Below are 26694 nucleotides of genomic sequence, written 5' to 3'. Positions count from 1 at the left end.
TTAAACCAGAGAGAGAGAGGCCATAATTTTGCTTGACATATTCCAACAATTCTTGAAGGCCCCTGGGAGTTATTGGAAACCGATTCAAATAACCGATCATAGTGCTCTAAGATTAACTTAGTACTGAACGTACACTAAGTTTTATGTTCAAGCTTTTACCACAAATACTGATGTATCATCTTGCAGTGCTGCAAATGCAATTACAAAACTTCATAAGCTCAAAAATTATAGATATATCTACGTATGAATGACGTATATTTTACATGTTATTGACACATTGGTCATTTAACAAGGGCTGACTTTTTTTTATCTTTTTTGTCAGGGAGTAATCAAGGGCGGACTGTTGAAAGAATTCAGAACATAGTAAAAGGGCTGACTGTTGAAAGAATTCAGAACATAGTACATATATATATAAGAAAAAATCTTACCCAATAGTCTTCCATGTACTCTTATTTCCATGATGCTGGTGTAGTCCTTGACGTAGAACGTGGAATAATGATTCACTCCAATGAAAGTCAAATGAACCCCTGACACTTCGGGACTGAAGATTAGAAAGAAAAGGAAGTCTACAGCCTGCTTTCTTTTTCACTACATCAGGGTAATCTTCAAACACCAAGGGATTCAAAAACCTTAAAAACGAAATAGACACATGGAATTTAAAGTACCTATAAAGCATCAAGTTTCGGACAAGTAGACATATATATGGATGAAAAAATGAGTGCCCAACATCAAACTTACCAACCAAAATACAAGTCCATGGCTCATTGGGTGGCAAGTTCATCTTCAATGGTTTTTGTTAGAGGAACCAAAAGGCATCAATGTTGATTCCTATATACCCATGCTGCCTGTCCTGTATGTAAGAGTGACAAAGATAGGGACCCAAGTGAAGAAGATACCAAGGGCATAGATGTAACCACTTGTCAGTAGATAAAATAGGTTGTTATAAGGATTGTAATAGGTAGTTATAAGGTTGTTAGAATCTTATCCCGGTGGTTAGCTTACACTGCAAGATATTAAAATAGTATAAGTGTACACTGTAAAAGATTACTTGATCATTAAGGAAAATATAGATTTCTCTCTCAAACACTCTTGAGCTTTCTCTCTATTTTCTGCATAATTCTTTCTTGATCTTCATCAATATTTCTTCAATCTTCAGGAAATGGATCGATGCTTCCGCAAATCCTCTACACTCTGATTTCTTTTCTCTACCTTCTAGTTTGATAAACATTTGTGATAAGTTGAGATTCTTCAAACTATCAAATTCCCAGAAAATTAGGTGTTCTTCTCTTGTATGCCAACTGTTTGATTAAAGTTTTCAGTGAAAAAAATTCATTCTTTCTGCAACAATGGTTACAACTGCTCTAGATTGTGAAATCTCCCATTACGAATTTGGTTTCGATTGTTTCTACGTCTTTCACAATCAAGTTGGATGATTCCAACTATCTTACATGGAGTTTTCAAATCATGCTTCTGTTGGAAGGACATGGGATAGTGGCTTTTGTCGATTGATCAAAGAAATGCTTGTAAAGGTTTATTGATGACTTAAATGTCGAAGGAGTAGAAATTGATGCGTATTAAGTCTGGAAAATGCACGATCGTGCCCTAATACAACTTCTCACAACAACTTTGTCTCTAACTGCAATTTCGTGTATACTTGGAAGCATGAGTTCTCATGACATGTGGATAAATCTCAAGGAAAGGTTCTCTACAGTGACCAAAGCTACCATATTTCAGATGAAAATGGAGCTTGGTAGCTTCAAAATATCAAGAAAATGTCTGATTCAGTATTTGTGTATCTTCAAAAGATCAAAGATGCAAGAGATCATCTTGCAGCAGCTGGGGTCATAGTTGAAGATGATGATGTTATCATTCTTGCTCTCAAGGGGCTCTTTGCTGAATAAACACATTTCGTTGTGTTATTCGAGGAAGTGAAAATGGTATTACTCTTAAAGATTTTAGATCACAATTGCTTGCTGAAGAAGCTATCATTGGTAAATTTTTTGAGACTTCCTTGAACTTTGGGATTGCAATGGTTGCTAGTACTCAACCAGATAAAGAGAAAGCACTAGTTCTTGATAGTCATCCATCACAATCACAGTTTTCTGTTGGCTGTGGATCTTCAAGTCAGGAGTATACTTCTAATGGTGGATCAAGTTCTCAAGGGCATAGCTCAACTCCAAATTATGGGTCATCAAACAATTATCAGGGTAATTCTCATAATTATGGTGGCTACAATTCTGGTGGTTACAAAGGTTCTAACTTCAGAGGAAAAGGAAGAGGTCGATTCCAATACAATAGTGGTCCAAGATTTAATGCTCCAAATTCAAGTCTTGGCATTCTTGGCAAACCAAAATTTTATTAGTATTCTTGTTCTAAGCATCCCTCTGAGATTTCAACTTGTCAAATCTGCAACAAAAGAGGTCATGTTGCTGCAGACTGTTTTCAAAGGCATAACAATTCAACCATTGACACAACAACTCAATGTCAAATTTGTTGGAAGTTTGGACATCTAACCACTCAATGCTACCAAGATAACAATTTTGCATATCAAAGAAGACCACCATCTCCTAATCTTACTGCAATGCATGCAAATCACAATCCAACAGCACCACTTAAGAGCAATATTGGGTTGCAGATACTAGGGCAACATTTCATATAACATCTGAGCTTACAAATTTGGAATTGGCTGCAATTTATCAAGGGAATGATACTACAACCACTGCTAGTGGCGTAGGTTTGAGCATTTCCAATATTGGCACATCAAAATTAGTAGCTCCTGCACATACTTTCTCATTGAGAAATATATTGCATGTTCCTAGGCTATCACAACATCTACTATCTATTTATCAACTGTGCAAGGATAAGCAATGTAGATTCATATATGATGATATTTCTTTTTGGGTTCAGGACAAAATCACAGGGAAAATTCTTCTTAAATGACTGTGTAGAGCTGGTTATTATCCTATTCCATTTCATCTTTCATCCTCACAGAAGCTATCACTTGCATCCTCACAGTCACATGCATATTACCTTGCAAAACCAGTTAGCAAAAGTTTATGGCACAAAAGACTAGGATATCCATCAAATGCTATCATCTATGCAGCACTACAACACACTAAGGCTCCTGCATCCACAAATATATGTCTAACTATATGTACACCATGCTTAGAAGGCAAATTTACAAAAATATCATTTTCTTATCTCTCAAATAAGTCTTTACATCCTTTAGAAGTGATACGCAGTGATGTATGGGGTTCTGCCCTTATGTTATCATTTGAAGGCTATAGATACTATGTCTGTTTTGTTGATAAATGTACTAGATACACATGAGTTTTCCCAATGAATAATAAATCAGAAGTTTGTGCAATCTTTGTTCAATTTTATACTTTTCTATGTACTCAATTTGCTGCACAAATTAAAAATTTTCAAAGTGATGGTGGTGGTGAATACACAAGCACAAAGTTTCAAACCTTTCTTGCATCAAAAGGTATTTTGCACCAAAAATCTTGCCCATATACTCCATAATATAATGGAATGGCATAAAAAAAAAAAAACACATACATATTGTGAAAAACCGCCATTATATTACTCCAAACTGCTAAACTACCATCAAAGTTTTGCTTCAATGCTTGTGCCACTGCCACATATCTGATAAATAGAATGCCATGTGTGATTCTTAAACTGCAATCTCCTTATACATTACTCTTTGGTAAAATATCAGATATTACTTATGTTAGAGTCTTTGGATGTGCATGTTATCCATTGCTTAAACCACTACAAAACTTCAACAAAAAACAACAACTTGCATTTTTCTAGGATATGCAAGAAAGTATAAGGGATTTATAGTCTAGATGCTATTACCAACAAAACTTACATATCTAGACATGTTCTTTTATATGAAACACAATTTCCATGTTCTACAATATCATAAAATGCATAACCACCAACCAATAAACCACTGCATTCATCTGATATCTCATTATCATCAATTTCTTTGCATAATCAAGTTACATTACCATTATCTCATATGCATTCGTTATCATCTCGAGACACATAATCTTTGAGTCAACGTTCATCTAAAGCCACATAATTATTGAATGCATCTAAAGCTTTAGAATCCTTGGAAACACATTCATCTTTATCTAGTACCATAAAGTTTGTTCAAACACCCACACTGCATTACTCAAATACATCAATTCCATCATCATCACCAAATACAGTGCCTATACAGAATCTACATAATCACTAATCCATGTTGATCCTGATTTCCAAATTGAACAACTCACTGTTATTCTTCCAATCCATATGAATCTTCATCCAATATAGACAAGGTCAAAGAATGGTATTGTTAAAAGGAAGGCCTATTCAGCCACTGTTAAAGCTTCTCATATTCCTGCTATAGAACCAAAGACATTTAAAGCAGCATCTAAGATTCCAGAATGGAAATCAGCAAGGCAAGAAGAGGTTGATGCTCTCCATTCTCAACAAACCTGGTCCCTAGTGCCACTTCCACTTGATAAAAAACCTTGTTGGCTGCAAATGGGTATATAGAGTAAAGACAAATGTAGATGGTTCGGTGTCAAGATACAAAGCTAGACTTATAGCTAAGGGTTACAGTCAAGAAGAGGGTATTGATTATGGAGAAACTTTCACTCCAGTTGTCAAAGCTACAACAATTAGGCTTATTCTTGCTTTAGCAGCTCAATTTAAGTGGTCTCTCAAGCAATTAGACATCAAAAATGTCTTTCTACATGGATTTCTTCAAGAAGAAGTTTATACGGAACAATCTCTAGGTTTTCAAAGTTCAAATTGTCCATCCAATTATGTTTGCAAGCTTCAAAAGTCATTGTATGGACTTAAACAAACTCCTAGAGCCTGGAATGAGAGATTCACAAGTTTTTTTGCCAGGTTTGGGGTTTCAAGCATCACATGCAGATCCTTCATTGTTTGTTAAACACTCAGCACATGGAATTATAATGCTATTACTGTATGTGGATGATGTGATATTAACTAGTATTGATTGACAACTGATCTCCATAGTCATTACAGAGTTGACAACAGAATTTGAAATGAAGGATTTGACCACTTTAAATTATCTTTTGGACTTACAAATCAGCTACAATATTGAAGGGATATTTTTGTCTCAATCAAAGTATGTGAAAGATTTAGTTGATAAAATGAATCTTTAAGACTATAAACCATGTGCTACTTCATGTCTTCCTTATCACAGACTAATCAGGGATGATGGCAAACCATATCATGGTCCTGATCAATATCGCAACATTGTTGGGGCACTGTAATACCTTACATTCATAAGTCCCGATATAGCATTTTCAGTAAATTAAACGTGTCAATTCATGCATAACCCGATGAAATCTCATGTAATTGCAGTCACAAGAATCATCAGATACCTTAAAGGAACATCAGACTATGGAATTCACTTTAAACCAGAACCACTATACATTCAATCATATAATGATGCAGACTGGGCTGGAGATCCCAATGATAGATGATCAACCTCTAGTTTTGTTGTATTTCTTGGTTTAAATCCTATCTCATGGGCTTCCAAAAAGCAGCACACTGTCTCAACCAAGGTTAAATATAGAGCACTTACCATCACAGTAGCATAAATAGCTTGGATAAGACAACTCTTCTGTGATCTCCAAGTTCTAATAATACTCCATCCAATGATACATTATGATAATGTTTCCGCCATAGCTATTTCAACAAATCCAATGTTTCATGCAAAATTCATACACTTGAAATCGATTATCATTTTGTTAAAGAAAATGTTACTCAAGGATATCTTCATGTTCAACATGTATCTTCAGCTGATCAATCAGCTGATATTCTAACAAAACGGTTATCTGCTCTATTATTCTAGCAACATTGTGGCAATCTCATGCTCAGTTCACTGAAGCATGAGATTGTGGGAGAATGTAAGAGTGACAAAGATAAGGATCCAGTGAAAAACATATTAAGGGCGCAGATGTAGCCACTTGTCAGTAGATAAAATAGGTTGTTATAAGGAATAAATAGTTATAAGGTTGTTAGAATCTTATCTAAGTGGTTAGCTTACACTGCAAGATTAGAAAACTATTAAAATAGTATAAGTGTACACTATAAAAAATTACTTGATCGTTAAGGAAAATATAGCTTTCTCTCTCAAACACTCTCGAGCTCTCTCTTTGTTTTTTTGCAGAATTCTTTCTTGATCTTCATCAATATTTCTTCAATCTTTACAATATATCCCAAAACGTTGTTCACACTGATTGACCTATATTTTTTTGGAGAATGATAAACACACACCATTTTTAGCTTCTTTTACACCTTGTTTAATCTAGACTGTTGTGAAAAGCTAAAATGGATATGTGAAAATCACCTCCCTATTTTTTTTCATGATAAGGTTAATTTTATTAAGAATGTTATGTTACATATATGGTTACTAGTAGACTTGATTCTCATTTTATTAGTTTTTTAAGGCTTATTTTCTTCCTACTTATTGTTTGTTCATGTTAGCTAGCACTACAAAGAATTAGTACGAAAGGAGGGAAACAAATATTGCAGTTATTGTTCTTTCTTAATTTGCCTCTTTTTTCTTCTCTCTCAATTTGCTTTCTTCTTGATTTGTGAGACATCAAATTGTATCAAGAGTATTATGTTTTTAAGGACATATTGAAGCCCTTGACAGTGAAAAGTTTGACAAGTACCTCATACATTTTCTTGTACAATCTAGCAGCTGATGCATGAGATAACAAGATATTATGAGCTGCCATGTACGGCTTTGTTAGGAGTTAACCCTCGAACTGTTGACACCAAATGGAGCTGAACATCGTTATGGTGGAAGAAATCCAATATTGTAACCCCCAGGTATGAAAACATTAGGCTCACTCATAGTAGTCCAATGCAAAACTCTATCCCCAAAATTTTTAAAGTACGCATCTACATATGAAGTGAAGTCTTTTTTGCATCCACAAAATTGGTCCATCATGGTCATCTCAAATCCCATTTTCTGCATGTCCCATTTAAAACTCACCAATAAAAGTTAGGAACTTACACAATATTTCGACTAACCCATCCTCCATACTCATCATCAAGTGCATGTTGGAGATCATTGAGGTGTAAAGTAACATGTGGTTCGATTCCTGGTTGAAACAAACAACTTAATTAATTATCTAGGAACAACTTAAGTAACATGTGGTTTCATTCTCTGTTTTTGAGACGTTGGAATGATAAATTAACTACACTGGTTATATGTTTTTTTGAGAAGTATTTTGCATTTGAATTTATGATGAAACATTTGCATAAATATTTTACGTCTGAGTTTAAAATGAAAGAATTAGGTTGAATGAAGTATTTCTGGGATTGAAGTTACTAGGTCAAAATACGGCATCTTCTTATCTCAAAGAAAGAATGTTCTGAATTTTTAGCATAAACTGACATGTTAAATTAACCTATTAATTTAGACTTCAATTGAACATAATCGCAAATTGGGGTTGTACCCGAATCAAGTTTTGAATAGTAAAGAGATATATCAAATGCATGTGGGGAGATTGGTACGTTTGTCTCCTATCAAGTCACTTATGCAGGTACTATGGCGAGTTCATTCATGCATGTAGCTATTGAAACACAACTGTATGTTGTGACCCGAATCATGATTGAAGTTTTCTTGATAAAGGACTAGTGTTCAAAGTTTCATCATCACCTAGATGCAGTTGTACTGATGTAAATTAAGCTAGCTCAACCAAGAATATGTGGTCTACTCATGTATACTTAATTTTTGTAAGTGGTAATCTTGTTACATTGAGAAGAATACCCTAAAATATGGTGGCTACAACAAGTGCGGAGGCCGAGTTTAGAGGTATGAATCACGGTACATGTGAATTACTTTAGTTGAATAAGTTGTTAAAAATATTGGGCTTGAGACTAAGAAAGTCATGCTATTGTGATAATAAGGTTGCCATTGGAGTTACCAAAATCGAGTGCAACATAATTGTACTAAGCATGTTGATGTTGTTCGATATTTTATTAAGGAAAACTTAGATGTTGAGATTATTGTAATTCCTTTTATGAAGAATAAAGGTCAACTAGTTGATGCTCTTCAAAGACAATCTTGTATAAAACTTAGATGTTGAGATTATCGTAATACCTTTTATGAAGAATAAAGGTCAACTAGTTGATGCTCTTCAAAGGCAATTTTGTATAGAGCGCTCTACAAAATTCTTGACAAGTTAGGCATGTGTAATATCTTTGCGACAACTTGAGAGATAATGTTAATGATTGACCTATTTCTATAGCTCTTTACCTATTTACTTGTACATATATTGTAAATATGATTAGTTTTGACATCTCTTTTATGTAGCACTTTGTGTGAATCCTATATTTAGCCGAACGATAGCTAATTGAAATTCCTAAGTTACTTTGTTTAGCAAAGACCACATTGTCTCATTGATTATCGTCAAGTTGTTGGTTGATTCTTCCACTTGAATGAAGTCCATCCTTTTTTTATCTGAGAGAAGGAAGAAACAGTATTAAAATTTAGCATGTAAAATTATGAAAATCTTGCATCAGTGTTTAATCTCAGTTATCCCATTTTTTTTTTTCCTACTTATGCACTCAGATTCACGTTTCTGATTAAGGAATGCAATACAGGTAGACACATAATTTTTTTTTTTTTTAGTACATTGATATATTTTTACACTAAGAGAAGGAGGAGTTCGGCTAAGTCACACAATGGGCAACCTAATATGGTATCAAATTTGACATCCACGAGATTCGAATCTATGACCTCTCACTTTCAAGTGAAGAAGAATACTACCAGACCGTAGTATTGTGTGGCAATACAAACACATAGTTAAGTGTATTTCTTTATCTTATTTTCTGTGGTTAGGCTACCAGCAGCCTACATTTTTTGCAATTTTCTATCTGATCCCAAATCTAAAAATTAAAATTAAAAAAAAAAAAAAAAAAAAAAAAAAAGCTGAGCTGTTGTTTATATATATAACGGTTCATGTGTAACTGGTTGCCATTTACACCTTACATGTTTCAAAAATTAATGCATAACTATTGCACCCAATTTAGAACAGTGCCCAAACCCAACTTTAAGTTGTTTAAAACCCCATAAACACAGCGTCCCACCATGTTTAGGACGCATGGCAGGGACTTGTAAGCGATGAGTTGGCTAAGCAAGTTCCAATAAGATTATAATTAGAACCTTACATTAAGGGTGCCCTATGAGGTATGCCCTTTCTTCTCCTTTTCCTTAAATTTGGATGAGGTGGTGGAGTTGGAGTTGGAGTGCTTTGGTGCATGTCTTGTTGCATTTGATCTTCTAATTCTTTCGATGGTAACCTTCTTTTTTTCCCTTCCTTTCTTCCCTCATCTTCTTTCTTCACTGCACTGGCTTCCCCATTTTTCTTTAGTCCCTCGAGCTTATGTCATCAAAATCAATAATATATATGGATTAATTGTTGAGTCAACATCATCAACCGAATTGAAACAAACAAAAAAAAAAACCTAGTACCAATATTGTTATTTAATTCAATAACATAACAAATTCTTGCAGATGAGTATCGAACAATTAGAACTACCTTCGACAAAATAAAGACTAATCGCAACTATATCAAATTGTCATCGGCAAAGGCCTACATTGTCATTCATTGCACATTTTAGTCACAATGAACTCTAGCTATGACAAGTACCAATGACGGATAAGATTGCAATGTCCTAGTTGATTATATATGGAAATTTTGTTAATCTAAGCTTTAATTGAGAAAAGAAAAAGAAGAACATGATATCTAACCTTGCATCCCAATGAACAAAAACGAACAGGGTCCTCGAGACATCTCGCACATGTTTCACATATATGTGAGCCCCCTTTAACGGCAGTTTTAGGCTCATGAGGCCTCTGGTTAAGAAACAACACTCTCGCACTGTTTATCATATAAGTCTGAACTCCGTTGATGTCTAACACCTTCTGAATCTCAGATACCCTCACAACATTGTGATACGATGACCGTCTGATCTGCATCCACACCCCCACAAAAAAGAAAAAGAATTCAATTATACACAGTTGAATTTAAAAATAAATAAATAAATAAAACCAGAACTGAAATTTGTATATGCCTAATTACCTGAATAACTTGGTGATCTTTGTGTCTTGATGATTTACAATACAAACAGAATGCGCCATTCTTGCAATCTAAGCAGTACATGTTGCTTTCGCTTCTCAGGCCATCTTTATGCGATCGGCCACAGATGGAGAAGAAGGTCGTTGACAACAAGGATTCAAGCCACGAAGGTACCAACATCACCACCTGTTTGGATGCCAAGGAAAAAAAGATTAGGTAAGCCAAGAAAATAATCAAGACTACAAAGCTAGATAGATTCTAGCTCTCGTTCCTCGTAAACATTACAAGAGAGAGTTTGAACATTTTTTAAAAAGAGTAACGTAAGCCTTACCAGTATAAGCATGTGAATTACATGAAAAAGGACAATATTGTTGTGGCCTATTTATTGAAGAGAGAGAAAGTGCGGCAAACAGAGAGAAAGAAAGAATAAGGAATGGCATATATATTCTCTTTATATTAGTGCTTTTATTTATAGTAACCATAAGAGATATTTGTTATCCAAGTAATACAAAATCAAATTTAAAAGAAGCACTAGATTACAAAGAAATTCTAAACCAAATCCAACAAGGATTACAATCAACAATGTTTAATTTCAACAAACATACCATTGTTAAATGCGGGGCTCACATCTGTGAAAAGAAAAAGGATACAGTTTTTTTTGTAACGGACGGTTAGGATGCAAGAATTGGTGGGGGGGGGGGTGGATTGGAGCTTAGGGGAAGGGTTATGACTGTTGGATTGGGAGAGAACGAAGGTTTGGGCGGGGAAGCCTTTCCAATTTATGAAAGGGAAATCAGGAACTACGACAAAGAAACATGTATTAGTTCCACGTCCAATTAGGGATCCGAGTGGCTCTAGGTTTTGCCAAGTAGACTAATTGTAATGTATGTTAACATCCAATTAGTGTAGATAATATCGTGTGTTAAAAAAATTATTATTTTTCGTAAGATTTTTTTACGGATAAATTAGGTTCACATCCCTCATTTTACTTTCTCATTAATCGAAATCTTATTTCTTTTTTTATTTTGGATAATGCTAGTGATACTAAATTTGTAGACAAAATTTTGGAAACTAAAGGACATGAAAGTTGATAATTGGTTTATTACTTAAGCATTGATAAACGTGCTCATTCATATTGGTGACACATCATTTGGTTTGCAAATATTGTCTCCAAATATTTTTTGTGAGAAACCAAAACAACATTACGAGAGGGAAAAACCCGGGGAACACCTAAGGGCTCTGAAGTCAAATAACAGAGCATCAGAAGCAGTTTGAGGTGCACATCCCACCCAGACATGAAAATTCTCTAAACTATGCCCACAAAAGGTGATGGCATTAGCTACAAAATTAGCTTCCCTAAAAATATGCTTCCAGGAAATAGATTCAAAAGAAGAGGCCAGCCATTTAATGTCTTCAATGATAGCCCTAATACGCCAAGGAATGTTACACTTTCCCAATTGCCTCAATGACAATCTTCGAATCCCTTTCAATCTTGACCTTCTTTAAACCCTGAGATTTGGCCATCTGAAGAGCATCCATAGCGGCCAAGGCCTCAACAACAATGATTGTGTTTTAACCCAGCTTCCTTGACCCCGCCACAAAAGGTCGACCGTGATGATTTCTAATGATAAAACCTGCAACAACAGAGGTACTTACAATAGAGCCATCAAAATTTATTTTGTGATATTCAACCTCTGGAGGATGCCATCTTATGCTAATGTTACTTCTATGGTGGCCTGCCTCATTTCCTTTGGAATTCGCTAGTAAGAAGTTCTTGGCTATAAAAAATACAGTCTTGAAACTGCAAACAGGATTAGGCTTTATCTGCTTAAAAATAAAATCACTTTTGTCGTTCCACATTTGCCACCAAATAAACAGAACCTTGCTAAGATCAGACAAGTCTTCCTTGTCAATGTACTCTAGGCTATTGAGCCAGTCATTAACATATGGAAACAAGGAAATAATAGGCAGATTACTATCAATCTTCCACAGTTCCTGAGCAAAATGACAATCTTTAAATCTGTGACCAATGCTTTCCTCAACATTATTACATAAGGGACATAAGGCAGAATTGTGATTATTGAATTTATGTAATTTAGCATTAGTGGTTAGCTTGTTTCTCAACAACAACCAACTAAAAAAATTTAACCTTGTGAGGAATATTTAGTTTCCAAATATTGTTAAGGAGCCCCTTAAATATATGATCTTGATTATCATCAATTTGAATTCTATGAGCTGATTTAACTGAGAACTCTCCATTGGAAGTAGGACCCCAAACAAGTTTATCTTCAAATATTGTCTCCAAATATTGTCTCTCTGGTATTACCTTTTTATTTTTTTATCAATGTCCTTGACTTTTGTCCACATTATTATTTGAATATTCAATGATTTTACATGTAAACATCTTTCAATTTCAAAACTGAAAACATATGTAATCATTTCTAAATATATTCTTTTAGTATTTTCCATATATTTTAATTTTAATATGTACCTTTTTTCTTTTTATTTTACACAAATATTCATTTTAGTTTTAATTAGTATCCATATATTTTAATTTCTTTTTAAGCCCATATTTTTTTTAATGTATATGTGTACCCCATATTTTAATTTTTAATATGTACTCCTACTTTTTAATTTAATTTATACCCATATTTATTTTTTGCTTAATGTACCCATGCTAGTTACATGGATTTATTTTATGTATTAAACTATGTCATAGTTATTTAAAAAACATATTTATACAACAAATTAGTTATCATAATTTGGTACGAAAAAAGTGGTGTGTCTTAAAAATAAAAAGAAGTTAATAAACATTAGCCAAAAATAAATTTTTAAAAAAAATCAGAAGATTGGTTAATAGAAAAATAGGGATACGGGTGTTAGTTAAAGATACAGGTTACCATCTTAAAATCTTCTTCCTCGGCACGCCGCCGGCTTTGTAACAAAACATTCTCAAATTTCAGCGTTCCCCAGACACACTCGTCTAGCCTCTACCTAGCCCCGCCCAAACCTGCTTAGCTTCGCCTAGAACACTAGCTGTACCTCCTTGCACCTCTGTGGTTAGCCATTATAATTTGGTTTGAATTCATATTTGGCAATTTTTAACCTAAAACATCTAACTTACAAATGAAGAAGAATACTATTAGGCCGTAGTGCTAAATGACGAGTCTAGCTTCTATATTAAGTGATTGTTCAACAAAATAATAAACTCCGTTGCGCCAAGGTTCTTTCATTACCTCATGGTCAATGTTTTAAGTGAACAACTAAGTTACGTAAAATAGGTAGAAGTGAAGACTGAAGACGAACTTGGAATAGCCTGATAATCCACATTATTTTATTTTTCGATTAAGTGTCTAAAGTCCCCCAACCTTTTAGTGTCATTCCAAATTAGTCTCAAGCTTTTTAAACATTTCGAACAAATACCCAATCTAAAATGTCACATCCATTAAGTCCCAGTTAATTTTTCTATTACATGTACATGTGGCAACAATGGATCCCACTTATTTGCTTACTTGGATATTAAAATAATAATAAATATAACTTCAAAAAAGAAATGAAGATGAAAAAATAGAAAAACAAATTCAGGAATAAAATGGAAAACAAAAATGAAGATCGGAAAATCTCCTAACAAAAGAAATGATTAAGAATTCAGATAGAGTTTCGAGGAGTTTATTTATGCTCATGTGATTGTCTCATTCACCGATTTTCGGCCAGTAAAGCTTCTAGTTCTTCTTTGTGGGCGATGAAGATGGTGGTGACCACATCATGGTTGTCCATAGCAATTCAACAACCCCCATGACCTTCTTGATGTTGGCGGCTTGAGTTGTAGGGTGGATTTGTGATTGTGAGTTGGATTTGGAGGTGATGGCTGAAGGGGGTGGTGGTGGCCGTTGTGGAGCCTAAGCTTCCATGACCTTCTATTAATGTTGGAGACAAAGAAAGCTTAGTTAATTAACAAAAATTTAATTAGAGCTTAACGGATATAACATGTTCAACAGGTTGAATACCTATTTTGAATGTTTAAAAAGACTAAGTACCTGTTTTGAATGTTTTAGGTACTTAATCCTTTTTTGTTTTTTTTTTTCTAGGAAACAACTCAATAACTCACTAAGCCTGCATCAGTGCGGTAGATATGGCAATAGGATGCTCGGAGTCGATGGCTGGGCTTGAAAAATCTTGTTTTCGTTTGCAGCGGCATTACTCAAGCCCTCACAAAGCTATGGCCCGAAAAATGCCTTCAAGTGAAAGCCCACGCAGGAAATAAACAAAACTTTAAAACTATAGGGAAGTAAAGAAATGAAAAGGGTAATGCTATCTGTACACTCATTTTTACTTCTCACACATCCTTCTAGATTTTCGGCAGTCGGATTTAATGAATTGAAGAAGGTCAATAGCCAAAAATTAACAAGGATGTGTAAGAGGTAAAAATGATTGTGTGAATATCAATATCCAAATGAAAATTGCATTCAACCATCTTTTTTTATTTAATTCTTTTGCAGCTATTTGGCCAGTTAGACAGTTGTATTAAACCTGGGAACAATTATGTAATGTGTTGCTGCCTGCTGGAAAAATTTTAGAATTGCATAAGCACCAACAAAATAATAAATTTACACTAAACGGTTTTCAAATAAATTAGTTAGAACTCGTCATCCAAGATATTCGAACCCAAAATCTCTCATATTACTAAGTGACTACTTTAAATTAACCTCAATTCACCAACAAAAAAAAGTAAGAATCTAACTCTTATTAAGACAAATGTTTTATCATTGGAGTTGGAAGTCTTACCGTCAACTCAACGCAAAATTTTAGCTCTTCATAAAAACAGTTAAAACTTAAAAAGTGTAAGAAGTAAATTGAGGAATGTAGAAATTACTACCCTTCGAAGTTGGTCTAATGATATTTTTTTTTCCCGATTGTTATAGCTAACGAATGAACCACATGTGTTGTCACGTATATATGAGCACATGAAAAAATCCAACTAATATACAATAATCATGCCTATATATAGTTAAAATCTTATCCACCTTCAAGGTTGTTGTGTCTATCCTATAATTCTCCGTCATTCTATATGATGATCTGATGGGCCTGCAGAGAGAGAGAGAGAGAGAGAGAGAGAGAGAGAGAGAGAGAGAGAGAGAGAGAATGCAAATTATATATGCATTTTGCTTGCTAGAAGCTCATCATAGTTCACTTCACATCATGTGTCCCTTGCGTGGACAGCTAAAACGGTAGAGTCCACCAAAAATTCCATATCACAAACATCCATATTGTAGAAATTTCTATCAATAATTAGCTTAGCATTCCCATTCAAGAGAAATCCTCAAAAATTAAACACCCTCCTTCTTTAAAATTGTTTCATAATGAGTATCCGTCTGTTACATATAACTCGTTTTTTTCTCTGACCACAACATACACGTGAATTCCACTATAAAATGATAGATTTCCACTTACATGGGTGTTGTAAAGGAAGGTTACATGTATAACCAACACATACAACAATTTTATATCGCATGACACATTCGATAAAACGTATGGGCAATTAGTTGGCCAGAAATGCTGAATATCTTTGCTTAGCCTGTAGGTTATTCAAATCGATTCTCGCTCAAAAATCTTATATGGAACTAACTTTCCGAATAAGGCACTCAAATTTTGTTCACTTCTCCCTTCATTTTTCTATTGAGGGCAACCTGAAATAGTGGTCCGAAGTAAGGTCCATTTTTCTTTAGCCCAATTTCTGTGGTTGTTGCACAAGTGATGTTTCACCACACATTCTTCGAGTGGAAACTAGCCGTGACAGTAAAAGCTTGTCCAGGCAGGATTTCTATTTCAGAAATTTAATATATCTCATGCAATTTTCTCAGTTCTTTTCTTTGGCAAGAAATTATTCAGAAGCATTGTTGCCTGAGAGGCCACTAAAAGTAGGATGAGCTTATAGGATGGCCTCACATGCATGCGAGCGTGCTACCTATAACATAACCTCTATGTGTGTGTGAATCGATGTATATAATCCAATAAATAGATTTATTGTTGTTCACACTAATAAAAGGTTATCATGCATGTTCTATACATGTAAAACAAGTTTTTAAAATGCCAATAAACAATTCCGTTTTGAAATTGTTTTAAACAATTGTTGTCAATCTTCCGTTATTTTTAATCTATTTGGTTGACATTGTTAAGAACAATAAAACTTGACACAATGGTTTCCAAGCTAAATAGATGTCAATTAGATTGAGACTTCCTATGTGTTTTAAACATGTCAATCATCCAACAATCTTCAGCGACAAGCCAAGTTAAATGTTTAGGCAGTAAGTTCATTTGCAACGTTGGGGAAGCTGTTCATCTTGTGCAAGATAGGCAACCATAAATTATGAACGTTAAATATATATATATAACCTTGTGCAAGAACCCCAGCTATACATGGATTTCACCGTCGAATTATGCGGTCATTCAAAAAAAAAATATTCAACATAATGAAAAAATGGTCATTCGTGAGCAAAACGTGTTTCCACAAAAAGAGTTTCTTCTTATAAATTAAGAAAGAAATAAGAAATAAGAATCCATGGGATTTGGGTTTTGTTTAAACGAGGAGTTTCTATGAGTACTTCTAAAATGATCAACTGAATTTAATTTTTTAAGAATTTGTGAAGTTTTTTGTTAGCTAATATGTATAGAGTGTTTGGCATATTGAAATATCTCCTTTTTATACACCATGTATATTAAGAGCCAAAGAATACACGCAACGAGTGCACTTGCTATAACAAGAAATTAAATAACAAAATATTTTCTTTGATTTTACCGTTTGACCGTTTATAAATAAATTCTGAAAGTTATTATTATATAATGATAGAAACAATATCCGACTACTTATTTTTATTCCTCTCTTTGTTATTTTCTACTTATTTTTTTTCCTCTCTTTGTTATTTTGTGTTAGACAGAGACAAAGTAAGCTTTCTGTTGCGCAATATTAATCCTCAGTAGTCTCTCTACATATAAAACCTCCTTTTACTGCATGTTTTATTTCCCAGCAGGTTAAGAAGTTGCTGTCTCTCTCTCCCTCTCTCCCTCTCTCTCTCTCTCTCTCTCTCTCTGTCTCTCTCTCGACTCTTTGGTCTGACAATGAAAAATCTCTCTGTAATTCTTGCTGTCTCTCTTCTCCTTTTTATACCAATTTTTCATGGAGGAACTGCAATAACAGCAGCTGCTGCAGGAACCATAGATGGATCAGAGGAGTGGGGCTATGTTGAAGTCAGACCCAGTAAGCAATTCACACACACACACACACACACATAGAAATATATTTTCTTTCTGTAATGAAGCAGAAATGTTAATGCTCATGGAATTTTTGTTCACCTTTTTGTTTTGGTTTTGTTCTTACACAGAAGCCCATATGTTCTGGTGGTTCTACAGAAGTCCCAACAGAGTTGAGGATCCCTCCAAGCCATGGCCAACCATTCTCTGGCTTCAGGGTGGACCTGTGAGTATTACCAAACTACCTCAAATCAAATAATATGAACAAACCAGATATTTTATTTTACATTGATTATTTTTCCAAAAAACAGGGAGCTTCAGGAGTTGGGATTGGGAATTTTGAAGAGGTTGGTCCATTGGACACGAATTTGAACCCAAGAAACTCAACCTGGTTGCAAAAAGCAGATCTTTTATTTGTTGTAAGTTCACCAAAAAGTACTCAAAACTCTGTTTTCTTTTTTTGGGTTCCATTAAGTTATATGAATTTAAATTTCTTTTGATTTTTTGGGATAATTCAGGACAACCCAGTTGGGACTGGATACAGTTTTGTGGAGGATACGTCTCTGTTTGTGAAAAATGATTTGGAGGCAGCTGCTGATTTGACCACATTGCTGGTGGAGGTTTTCAACAGAAATGAGAGCCTCCAAAAGAGTCCTCTGTTCATTGTGGCAGAGTCCTATGGAGGTAAATTTGCAGTCACTCTTGGACTTTCAGCTCTCAAAGCCATTCAACAAGGAAAGCTAAAACTTAGACTTGGAGGTAATTAAAACTAAATTAATCAAGTTTTAATTAAAAATATTGGTCTAACTAAATATACCAACATCTTAAAATGTATATTTTTTTTCTCTGAACTATTTGGTTGTTTTTTTAGGAGTGGCATTGGGAGACAGTTGGATCTCCCCGGAAGATTTTGCGGTAAGCTACCATAGTTCTAACTGCTTTTGACTCAATAATTGTCTTTCCCGTATCATGCAGATTTTTACAGTTTGACTTTCAAATTTAGTTTAGTCTATATTGTTTTTCATACACAACCATGTTGGGAGTAGGGTTCTTAGATTAGGTCACATAATACAGTAACAATCAATTTGTATCATACTCGTAATTCATGAAAATCACCTTAAAATCTCACTAAAAAGATTATATTACTAAACCATAATGCTAGTGATAAATTTTCATTTATGTGTAATTATATTTAGTTATTGATGATTTAATTTTGTGTACATTACAGCTTTCATGGGGTCCTCTGCTCAAAGACGTGTCAAGGCTTGACGACATTGGATTGCAGAAATCAAATAATGTGGCTCGGAGAATTAAGCAACAGATTCAGGATGGTCAGTTGGTGGACGCAGCCAATTCTTGGGGTGAACTTGAGCATGTCATCATGTCCAACAGCAATGCTGTGGTAATTGTTTTTTAATTTTCGTATTAATTTAGTAATTATTTGTGACTGAAATTCAATTAAAACTCACAATTTTTTTCATTTAAATTATTTATTGGATTTGTGGCATTTGCAGGATTTCTATAATTTTTTGTTGGATTCAGGAATGGATCCAGTTTCATCCTTGGCAACAATTCAATATAACAAAGGAATTTACGTTAAAAAATATTCAAGATACCTGAGTTCTTTACGGTCTTCAGCAGGTGGTGGTAATGATGATCTTGGTTCTTTGTTAAACGGTGCCATAAAAAAGAAGCTCAAGATCATCCCCGATGACGTGACGTGAGCATATATCATTTTCAATCTGTTGTTTAAATACGTCTCGGTTGCAAATATAATTTTTACAGTTAAAAATGCTTGGTAAATATGATGTAAGCCGCCAGTGGTGCATATTTTTTGGGTTTGCAGATGGGGAGGGCAGTCTGATTACGTATTCTCAGCCATGACAGGCGATTTTATGAAACCAAGGATTAATGAGGTAATAATTTTTCCTAATCCAGAAGAGCAAACTATAATATTACTTATATTATGATATAGTTGTAGCGTACACTTCGATTAAAGTTTAGTATTCTCTCAATACTTAGTTCGAATTAATTTTTTTATTTTATAATTTAGATAAAAGAAAGAAAAGTTAATTTTACAAGAAAATATTAGAGTGAATGGTGCATTATAGAAATTCACTGCATTATAGGAAAATCTAAATACTTCCATAGAAAATAGTTAAAAGAAAATTGATATGCCATCATATATGATACATATACCATATGTTGATAAAATACATTTAACATGTTATAAAGGTGTCTACGAAAATAAATAAAAATTAATCTACCTATCATCCATGAAAATAATAACTCACAAATTAAATTTATATCAAGTTTACTCATTAATATTAAATATTTTGTCTTGTAGGCATCGAATAGAGAAATCGAAGTCTCTTCTTCTAATTATTCTTTTTAATGAGCTAACTTTTGCCTAATTAAGTATTTTATCTGCAAGAAAATTGAATTTGTCTTTGCTCTACGATATTTCTTCTTTGTCTTGAAAGAATCTTGTGCCAACTTTTAATTTTTTTTTTTTTTAATTCCCTTTTCTCTCCACTTAGGTTGATGAACTCCTTGCTAAAGGGGTTAATGTCACAATATACAATGGGCAAGTAAGTTTTTCTCAACATTGCTTTCATTTTAAACAGCAATAGCCAACAGTTTTATTTTATTAACAAAAATTAGGAATAACCAATCGAAAATTGATAGATCCATTCTAGAATTAAGAAGTGTGTTAGCATCAGTAGTTGCACATTCAACTTAAAAAAACTGCCTAACCACTTAGTATTAGATTATGATAATATTTCTCTTCGCTTATTGATTCTTACACCAAAAACAAAAATCACCACCTATTTAAAGTTAATTATAATTAAGAATTGGATACCATTAAATTTTTGCAAACTAGCTAGGTTTGACATGATTTGGTTGGTAATTGTTGTAGGTTGATCTCATATGTGCAACCAAGGGGACTGAAGCATGGGTCGAAAAGCTCAAGTAAACTCTCTCTCTCTCTCTCTCTCTCTCTCTCTCTCTCTCTCTCCCTCTCTCCCTCTCTCCCTCATGTGGGTGGTTTTATCCATTCTGTTTTTCAGGTGGGAAGGACTCCCAAATTTCTTGAACAAGAGTAGAACCCCTCTTTATTGTGGCAAAGAAGGATTTACAAGAGGGTTCACCAGATCGTACAAAAACCTGCACTTCTATTGGATTCTTGGAGCAGGACATTTTGTAAGTCAAAACTTTCCTCCCCCAGCACACAGTAATTACTTCTTTTTCAATGTCATATCAGTGTCATGTCTTGTCATTCTCTACCTATTATTACCTATTATGATCATGATGATAATAATGTTAACTTACGTAACACAAATATATTGTTATATGGTTGCATACTGTTATATGGCGGCTCATGCTAGTAAAATAAAAAAGTTTGAACATAATATTACACATATTTTTATTTTATTAGCATGGAACCCTATCATAATATTATATTCATGTGATGTAACACACTTGCTCAATTTAGGAAAATGAAAGAAAATATACAAAGAAATCAACATCACTATTTTGGAAGGGGGTAACACTGTGCTTTTGCACTGTCCTGTGGAGGCATTCATGCAAAGTGCAAATAATGCTATTTTTTAAGAAGTGTTGTCCAAAAAAAAAAAAAAAAAAATCATCATTTCTCGTTAAACTTTTTGCGAACACTGCTATTATATACACAGAATTAAACTACTACAACGAAATATTGTCCAAGCGTCGACTTAAGATGAGTAAAATTGAGATTTGATTTCTCGATCTATTTAAAATATGAGATGCATATCTATAGCCAATACATTGTTAGAATATTAAAAACGTAATTTTTTTATAAAAAAAAATTATTATTATTAAGAGGCAACTAGAAGAGTTCAAAACTATTACAATAATTTAAGAGATGAGAAAATTTTAACTTGAGGCACATAGGTGGAAACCCAAAGCCCTATGCTATAGTTAAGATGTCATCTTCATAATCTTGTCATGGTTTTGGATAAAGTTTTAAGTGAAAATATGACATTGCACATGTATATAATATGTTTAAACTTTTGCTTAAAGCAATAATATTCTCTCTAATGAAAGCTTATTAAGGTGTATAAATGTAGCAACTCATTTGTCCATGTGCATTAAGCGTTTTGAGTGTAACCCCTAGCTGTATGCTGGTCTACCAATTGTTTGGATTAATTTGTTTTCAAATCTTAATTATAGAGGAGTGATTTCTACCTTCTTCTTTTTTCACCTTTTAGACACGTTTTCTAAATGCGAGCTCTAATTCTCTTTTGAATCTTTGATTAGTTCAGTCTACTGATTAGAATGGTATGTATAAATTGTTTTCTTAAATATAAAAATGTTCTAAAATTTACTTAGAATTTACAAAATGTTGAAAGTAAATATTTGGATAGAGAGACTTTCATCTTTCATTATTATGTCGCGTACTATTTAAAGCACTTTTTGCGATTTCAACTTAAGAGAAACGTATTCTAAGATTAAAGGGTTTGTTTGAAAATTATTTTAATATGACTGAAAATAATTTTAGAAAAAATGTTTATGAATTTCAATGACACTTAAAGTTTATTTTGCAATAAGCATCAATTATATACTTCTTATAAAAAGTATTCCAAATATATATATTTTTTAATTTACTTATTTTTTATTAAAGATTAATATAAAAAAAATATTTAAAAAAAAAACACTTTTAACTATTTTAGAAGCAGTTTCATGTCAAACCCGAATTCACCTTAGGATTGGATGATCGAGACAGAACGTCTTAAATGCAATCACTTTAAACAAACCCGACAAGCTGGCCTGAGCTTGTATGTCAGCTTGTACCTTGGATGCTTACGTGAGAGTGACAAGTGACATGCCAAAAGAAAGAAAATAGTATCAAATAGAGCAAACACAAATGATCCCATTAGTTTGGACTAAGATTATCTCCTTTTATTTTTTCATCTCCTTTCATTTATTTTTCTCACATTTTTTATTTTGTTTTTCTCTTTCTATAAAAATTTAATATAAGACGTTGATATAGTTTAACCGTGACCGTTCAAATATGAGAAAAAGGAAGAGAAGGGAAAAAAAAGAGGAAAGATAATCATACTCTCATTAGTTTTCGATTTTAAAAACAACCCCATAATATATATCACATTTTTATTACATTATATAATTGTTTGATCGTTTTTTTATTATTATTTGTCGCATCATACGATAAAAGATATATATTTATGAAGACAATACTTGTATAGAATATGAAAAAAAAAAAAAAAACCCGTATTTTTATAGTTGTTTCATTTTTAAATATTTAATTGCAAGAATTCCAAAACAAACTTCACAAATATGATAACAATTATGTGCGACTAATCTTATCATGATTTAAAATTAAACAAAAATATCAAAAATACACAACACTCGTACTCATAGGTATTATTTAGGGGTTTTTTTTTTCTTTCTTCCTCTGATATTTTTTTTTAATTAAAAAAATTAAAATAAATTGTTAAATTTCAGGTAAACGAGCTATAGGTCCACTCCAACAACATCGATACTGTCCCCACTTGCCCACCTGCTCAATCCATCAGGTGTGGGCTTTTATTGCCAAATGCCTCGATATTAGTTAGAGTGGGGTAATTCTATTTAAAGGGCTTGTTCTCAAATCTTCTGGCCGATGTGGGACAGAGGAATTCTAACACTCCCCCGCACGTGAGACCCAATTTTATGGGTCACACGTGAAGTTTCACACATCGGCAACCACGTGGAGCCAAGCCAGGGCTCACCCGTTCGCACGGGGCCAATAAAGACCCACCCATTCACGTGGCATCTCTTAGCCTACGTGGAGCCAAGTCGGGGCTCACCCATTGGCGCAAGGTCAAAGGGGACTCACCCGTTCACGTGGTAGTATGAGCTCGTCCCCTGGCTCTAAGAGCAACTCCAGCGTTGGAGCCCTCCCCCCAGGCTATACACTATTCAATCCACCTAATGAACAGTAACTGCCCTTAATGAATAGTAATAGCCCTGGCAATAGTATTTGCATCTCCACCGTTACACTTCAATAGCCCTGGCAATAGGCAATAAAATATTAGTATTTTATTTATTTATAAAATAATACAAAATAATTTTAATTATAATATCGGATAAGATTGAAACTTTGAAACTTTGAAAGAAAGATAGGAATGTGGTTGAAACTAGTTGAGAAAATATGAAATTGTGGTGTAAGGTAGAAGATAATGTGAAGGTATTTATAGAAAAGTGAAATCAATTTTTTTTTTTTTTTCTCATTTTTATTTTCTGATTTATAATAATTTTTTACATTTTTTTTTAATTTTTATTCACCTAATTAATCTCTGCCGTTGGATTAAAAAATTTGAATTTCCAGCACTCCAGATTGTGCCACGTGGCACAACTGTAACATTTCAAAATTTTAAATTGTTTTTTCTTTTTTCTTTTTTTTTTAAATTTCCATAGCCTAATAACGTGGACCGTTGATCTCAGATCCAACGACTGAAATTAAATGAGGTTTTTAATTTTTTTTTTACCTTTGAAAATCCAACGATCCATAAAATATAGTCGTTGAAATCCAACGGACATGGGGAAGCCACGTGGCCTCCCCAATATTAAGAAATCTGAGTGGGCCGCGGGCCCCATTTCTGAATTTATGTCGCCTAACGCGCGCCCACGCGCGCTTGAAGGCCACGCGCCTGACAGAAAAAAAATAAAAAAAGCAGCTAACGTCGCCCTGACGTCACACCCACTTCGGGCTCTCGGGTTGGCAACTCATGCCAGGCCTCTCCCCCGGGCTGGGCCTGTCCCTCGGGCTACCACACGCTGGACCAAATCAATCGGGCTCTCTAGCCCTGTTCACGGGCCTGTGCCCGGAGCAAAAGCTCCCGCTGGAGCTACTCTAATACCATGTTAAATTTCAAGTAGACGGGTCATGGGCCCACTTCAACAACACTGATACTGTTCCTACTTGGTCACCTGCTCAATCCGTCATGTGTGAGGTTTTATTGCAAAATGCCTCAGTATTAGTTAGAGTGAGGTAATTCTATTTAAATTGCTTGTTCTCAAGCCTTCTGGCCGATATGGATTATAGGAATTCTAACATAAAATTTTAACGTCACATAATTATAACCATATATAACATGATAAGGAGAGAGAGAGGGACGAAGTGGGAAATTTAGAGGAAGTCAAACTTTGGTTGGAGGGTGGGACATGCATATATCTTGCATTGCATTGCATGCATATGACGTGACAATTACTAGAAGTACTATATAACAATATATTACTACTGACAGTCCATGAAATCAGAGATGTCTGACCGGTCGGTGTATATATGTGGCACCACTCGTGTGGAAGACAAAGCTGACAAAGTCTGACCAACCCAGAGACCTTTTCCATTCTAAATATTTTAGAAAAAATACACAACAATATTTAATTAAATTAATATAAACAACAATTTACTGTTTTAGTTCCATTTTTTTATTTAAAAATATGTAACTAGTTTCGTTTTTATAATATTTACTGATTTCATTGATATTTTTTAAAATTTACAGGTACCGGTGGATCAGCCATGCATTGCATTAAACATGGTGGCTGACATCACACAATCACCTGCTGCTGCTGCTGCTTCTACGTAGAAAAGAAAGAGTGTTGGCACACGGCAACCAGAGGCAAGAGTCAAGAAGCAAACAATAACCATGCGGAACACAAAAATGAAATGAGGGGAAAAAGCTGCATACGGTGCAGGGTAGATATTTTTACGTTCGTAGGAGCCTGCAGCAATTGTTTCATTCTTCAATTGGTATATGGTCCAACATTTCTCTGATTAGTTTGGTGTTTTTTTTTTTTAAATTAAGATTAGTTGTTTGATCACAATCAAAGATGTTTTTTTTCTTTTCTTTTTTTGATACGACGGTTTTCTGTTTATCTAATTTATAAGGGTAGTCTTTTGAATTTGAATGAGAAGACAGACGTTACATTGATTAACTAATTTAATTCACTTATGCTTAAGCATTAACTTTCTTATTCAGTTATTAATTGAATCCAACCCTCGTAATGTTGGGGTTTAAATTGGTTCTGGTTACGACAAACTATTTGATTCAGGCTTTTTGTTTGCCTCTTTATGCCACAAAGAGAATCGAGAGAGAGAGAAATTGTGAGCTTGCCACTGTTGGATGCTTACAATAGATAGATATGTGTTAGTACGAATGTGTGTTGCGCCTTTTTTAACTTTGAAACCAAACATTTATGCTACAAGTGGGACACTTTGTTAGTTAAGTTGTTTTCTATACCTCGAATGCTGATGACTTCACACTCTTATGGATTGTTTGCTCTAAACTATAGAGATGAAGATGAATAAAAACTAGTTTTAATCATTCCGAAAATCAAGAACCATCCTATCAGGCTAATTTTTGTTTAGGGTTTTTATCACAAATGGTATCTGAAATTGATTAAACTCATCATTTTGGTCTCTCACTTTCAAAATCAATCAATGTCGTTCATGACATTCACTATTTCACATTAATTTGGTCATTCCGTTAAAATTCCGTCAACTATTCTATTAGTTTGTATGCGGGACTCACAAATCCAATGAAATGGTGACACGTGGAAAATAAGGATTTTTATCGCACTTGGTCCCTGACATTGATCCAACTCCTCATTTTGGTCATTGAGTTTCAAAAATCAATAAATTTGGTCCTTGACTTTCACTACCGCACATTAATTTAGTCCTTCCTTAAAAATTTCATGAATATTTTTCGTTTGTATGTTGATGTGGTCCCACTAATCCAATCATACTTGGATTAACTATAAGAAACTTTTTTTTTTAAGAGTGAACCAACGAATGAGTATTCCACGCTGACATTTCTTGCATCCCAATTGGAAAAAAAAAAAAAACACTCAGTCTAAATTCAATAAAATTGAATCCAATTTTGATAGGATTATAACCTACATAGAATGAGGAGTGAGTTTAGGGGGCCAAGTATTTTGGTTGTGCCATGGTGCCTTCTTTCTTTTTTTTTTTTTTTTTTTTTTTTTTTTTTTTGAGATACCCTGATGAAGACGACGATGACTTTTTTCCTTCTTTTAATTTTGGTTTTTAGTTTCTTATTTTACTTTTAGTTTTAAATCTTAAAAAAAATAATTTCTTATAGTTAATCCATGTGGCGCCAAATGCTTGGATTAGTGGGACAAAAAATACTGACGGAACTTTAACGGAAGGATTAAATTGACATGTGGTATTGAAAGTCAAGGACTAAATTTATTCATTTTTGAAACTCAGAGACAAAAATGAAGAGTTTGATCAATGTTAGGTATCATTTTT

The 26694-nt window shown here is 34.0% G+C and overlaps 2 protein-coding genes and 1 pseudogene across 4 annotated transcripts; 1 reads left to right on the top strand and 2 right to left on the bottom strand.

Moving 5' to 3' along the window:
* Nucleotides 1-147: 147 nt before the first annotated feature.
* On the bottom strand, nucleotides 148-7443 carry LOC137714340 (beta-glucosidase 11-like; annotated as a pseudogene).
* Nucleotides 7444-9215: 1772 nt separating this feature from the next.
* On the bottom strand, nucleotides 9216-10310 carry LOC137714341 (protein RGF1 INDUCIBLE TRANSCRIPTION FACTOR 1-like). The gene is made up of 3 exons (XM_068453580.2): nucleotides 10134-10310; nucleotides 9803-10024; nucleotides 9216-9431 (listed from the first exon to the last, which is right to left on the bottom strand). Exons 1-3 carry the CDS (start codon nucleotides 10308-10310, stop codon nucleotides 9216-9218), a joined length of 615 nt encoding a protein of 204 aa, XP_068309681.2.
* A 6828-nt stretch (nucleotides 10311-17138) lies between these two features.
* Nucleotides 17139-25385, top strand: LOC137714342 (serine carboxypeptidase-like 51). Of its 3 annotated transcripts, none has more exons than XM_088691255.1 (12): nucleotides 17140-17385; nucleotides 17510-17604; nucleotides 17690-17797; nucleotides 17897-18137; nucleotides 18250-18293; nucleotides 18607-18780; nucleotides 18893-19098; nucleotides 19225-19294; nucleotides 19919-19969; nucleotides 20299-20351; nucleotides 20450-20582; nucleotides 22884-23013. In XM_088691255.1, exons 1-12 carry the CDS (start codon nucleotides 17247-17249, stop codon nucleotides 22896-22898), a joined length of 1329 nt encoding a protein of 442 aa, XP_088547381.1. In that variant the 5' UTR covers nucleotides 17140-17246; the 3' UTR covers nucleotides 22899-23013. The 3 variants fall into 3 exon arrangements, with proteins under 3 accessions (XP_088547380.1, XP_088547381.1, XP_068309682.2); XM_068453581.2 differs by lacking the exon at nucleotides 22884-23013 and adding an exon at nucleotides 24926-25385 and having other exon boundaries at nucleotides 17141-17385; XM_088691254.1 differs by lacking the exon at nucleotides 22884-23013 and having other exon boundaries at nucleotides 17139-17385; nucleotides 20450-21024.
* Nucleotides 25386-26694: the final 1309 nt, after the last annotated feature.

This window comes from Pyrus communis, chromosome 3, assembly GCF_041283825.1.
Source record: "Pyrus communis isolate YQ-2024b chromosome 3, ASM4128382v1, whole genome shotgun sequence".
NCBI classification, from domain to species: Eukaryota; Viridiplantae; Streptophyta; class Magnoliopsida; order Rosales; family Rosaceae; genus Pyrus; species Pyrus communis.
This window is presented reverse-complemented; position numbering and strand designations above follow the sequence as displayed.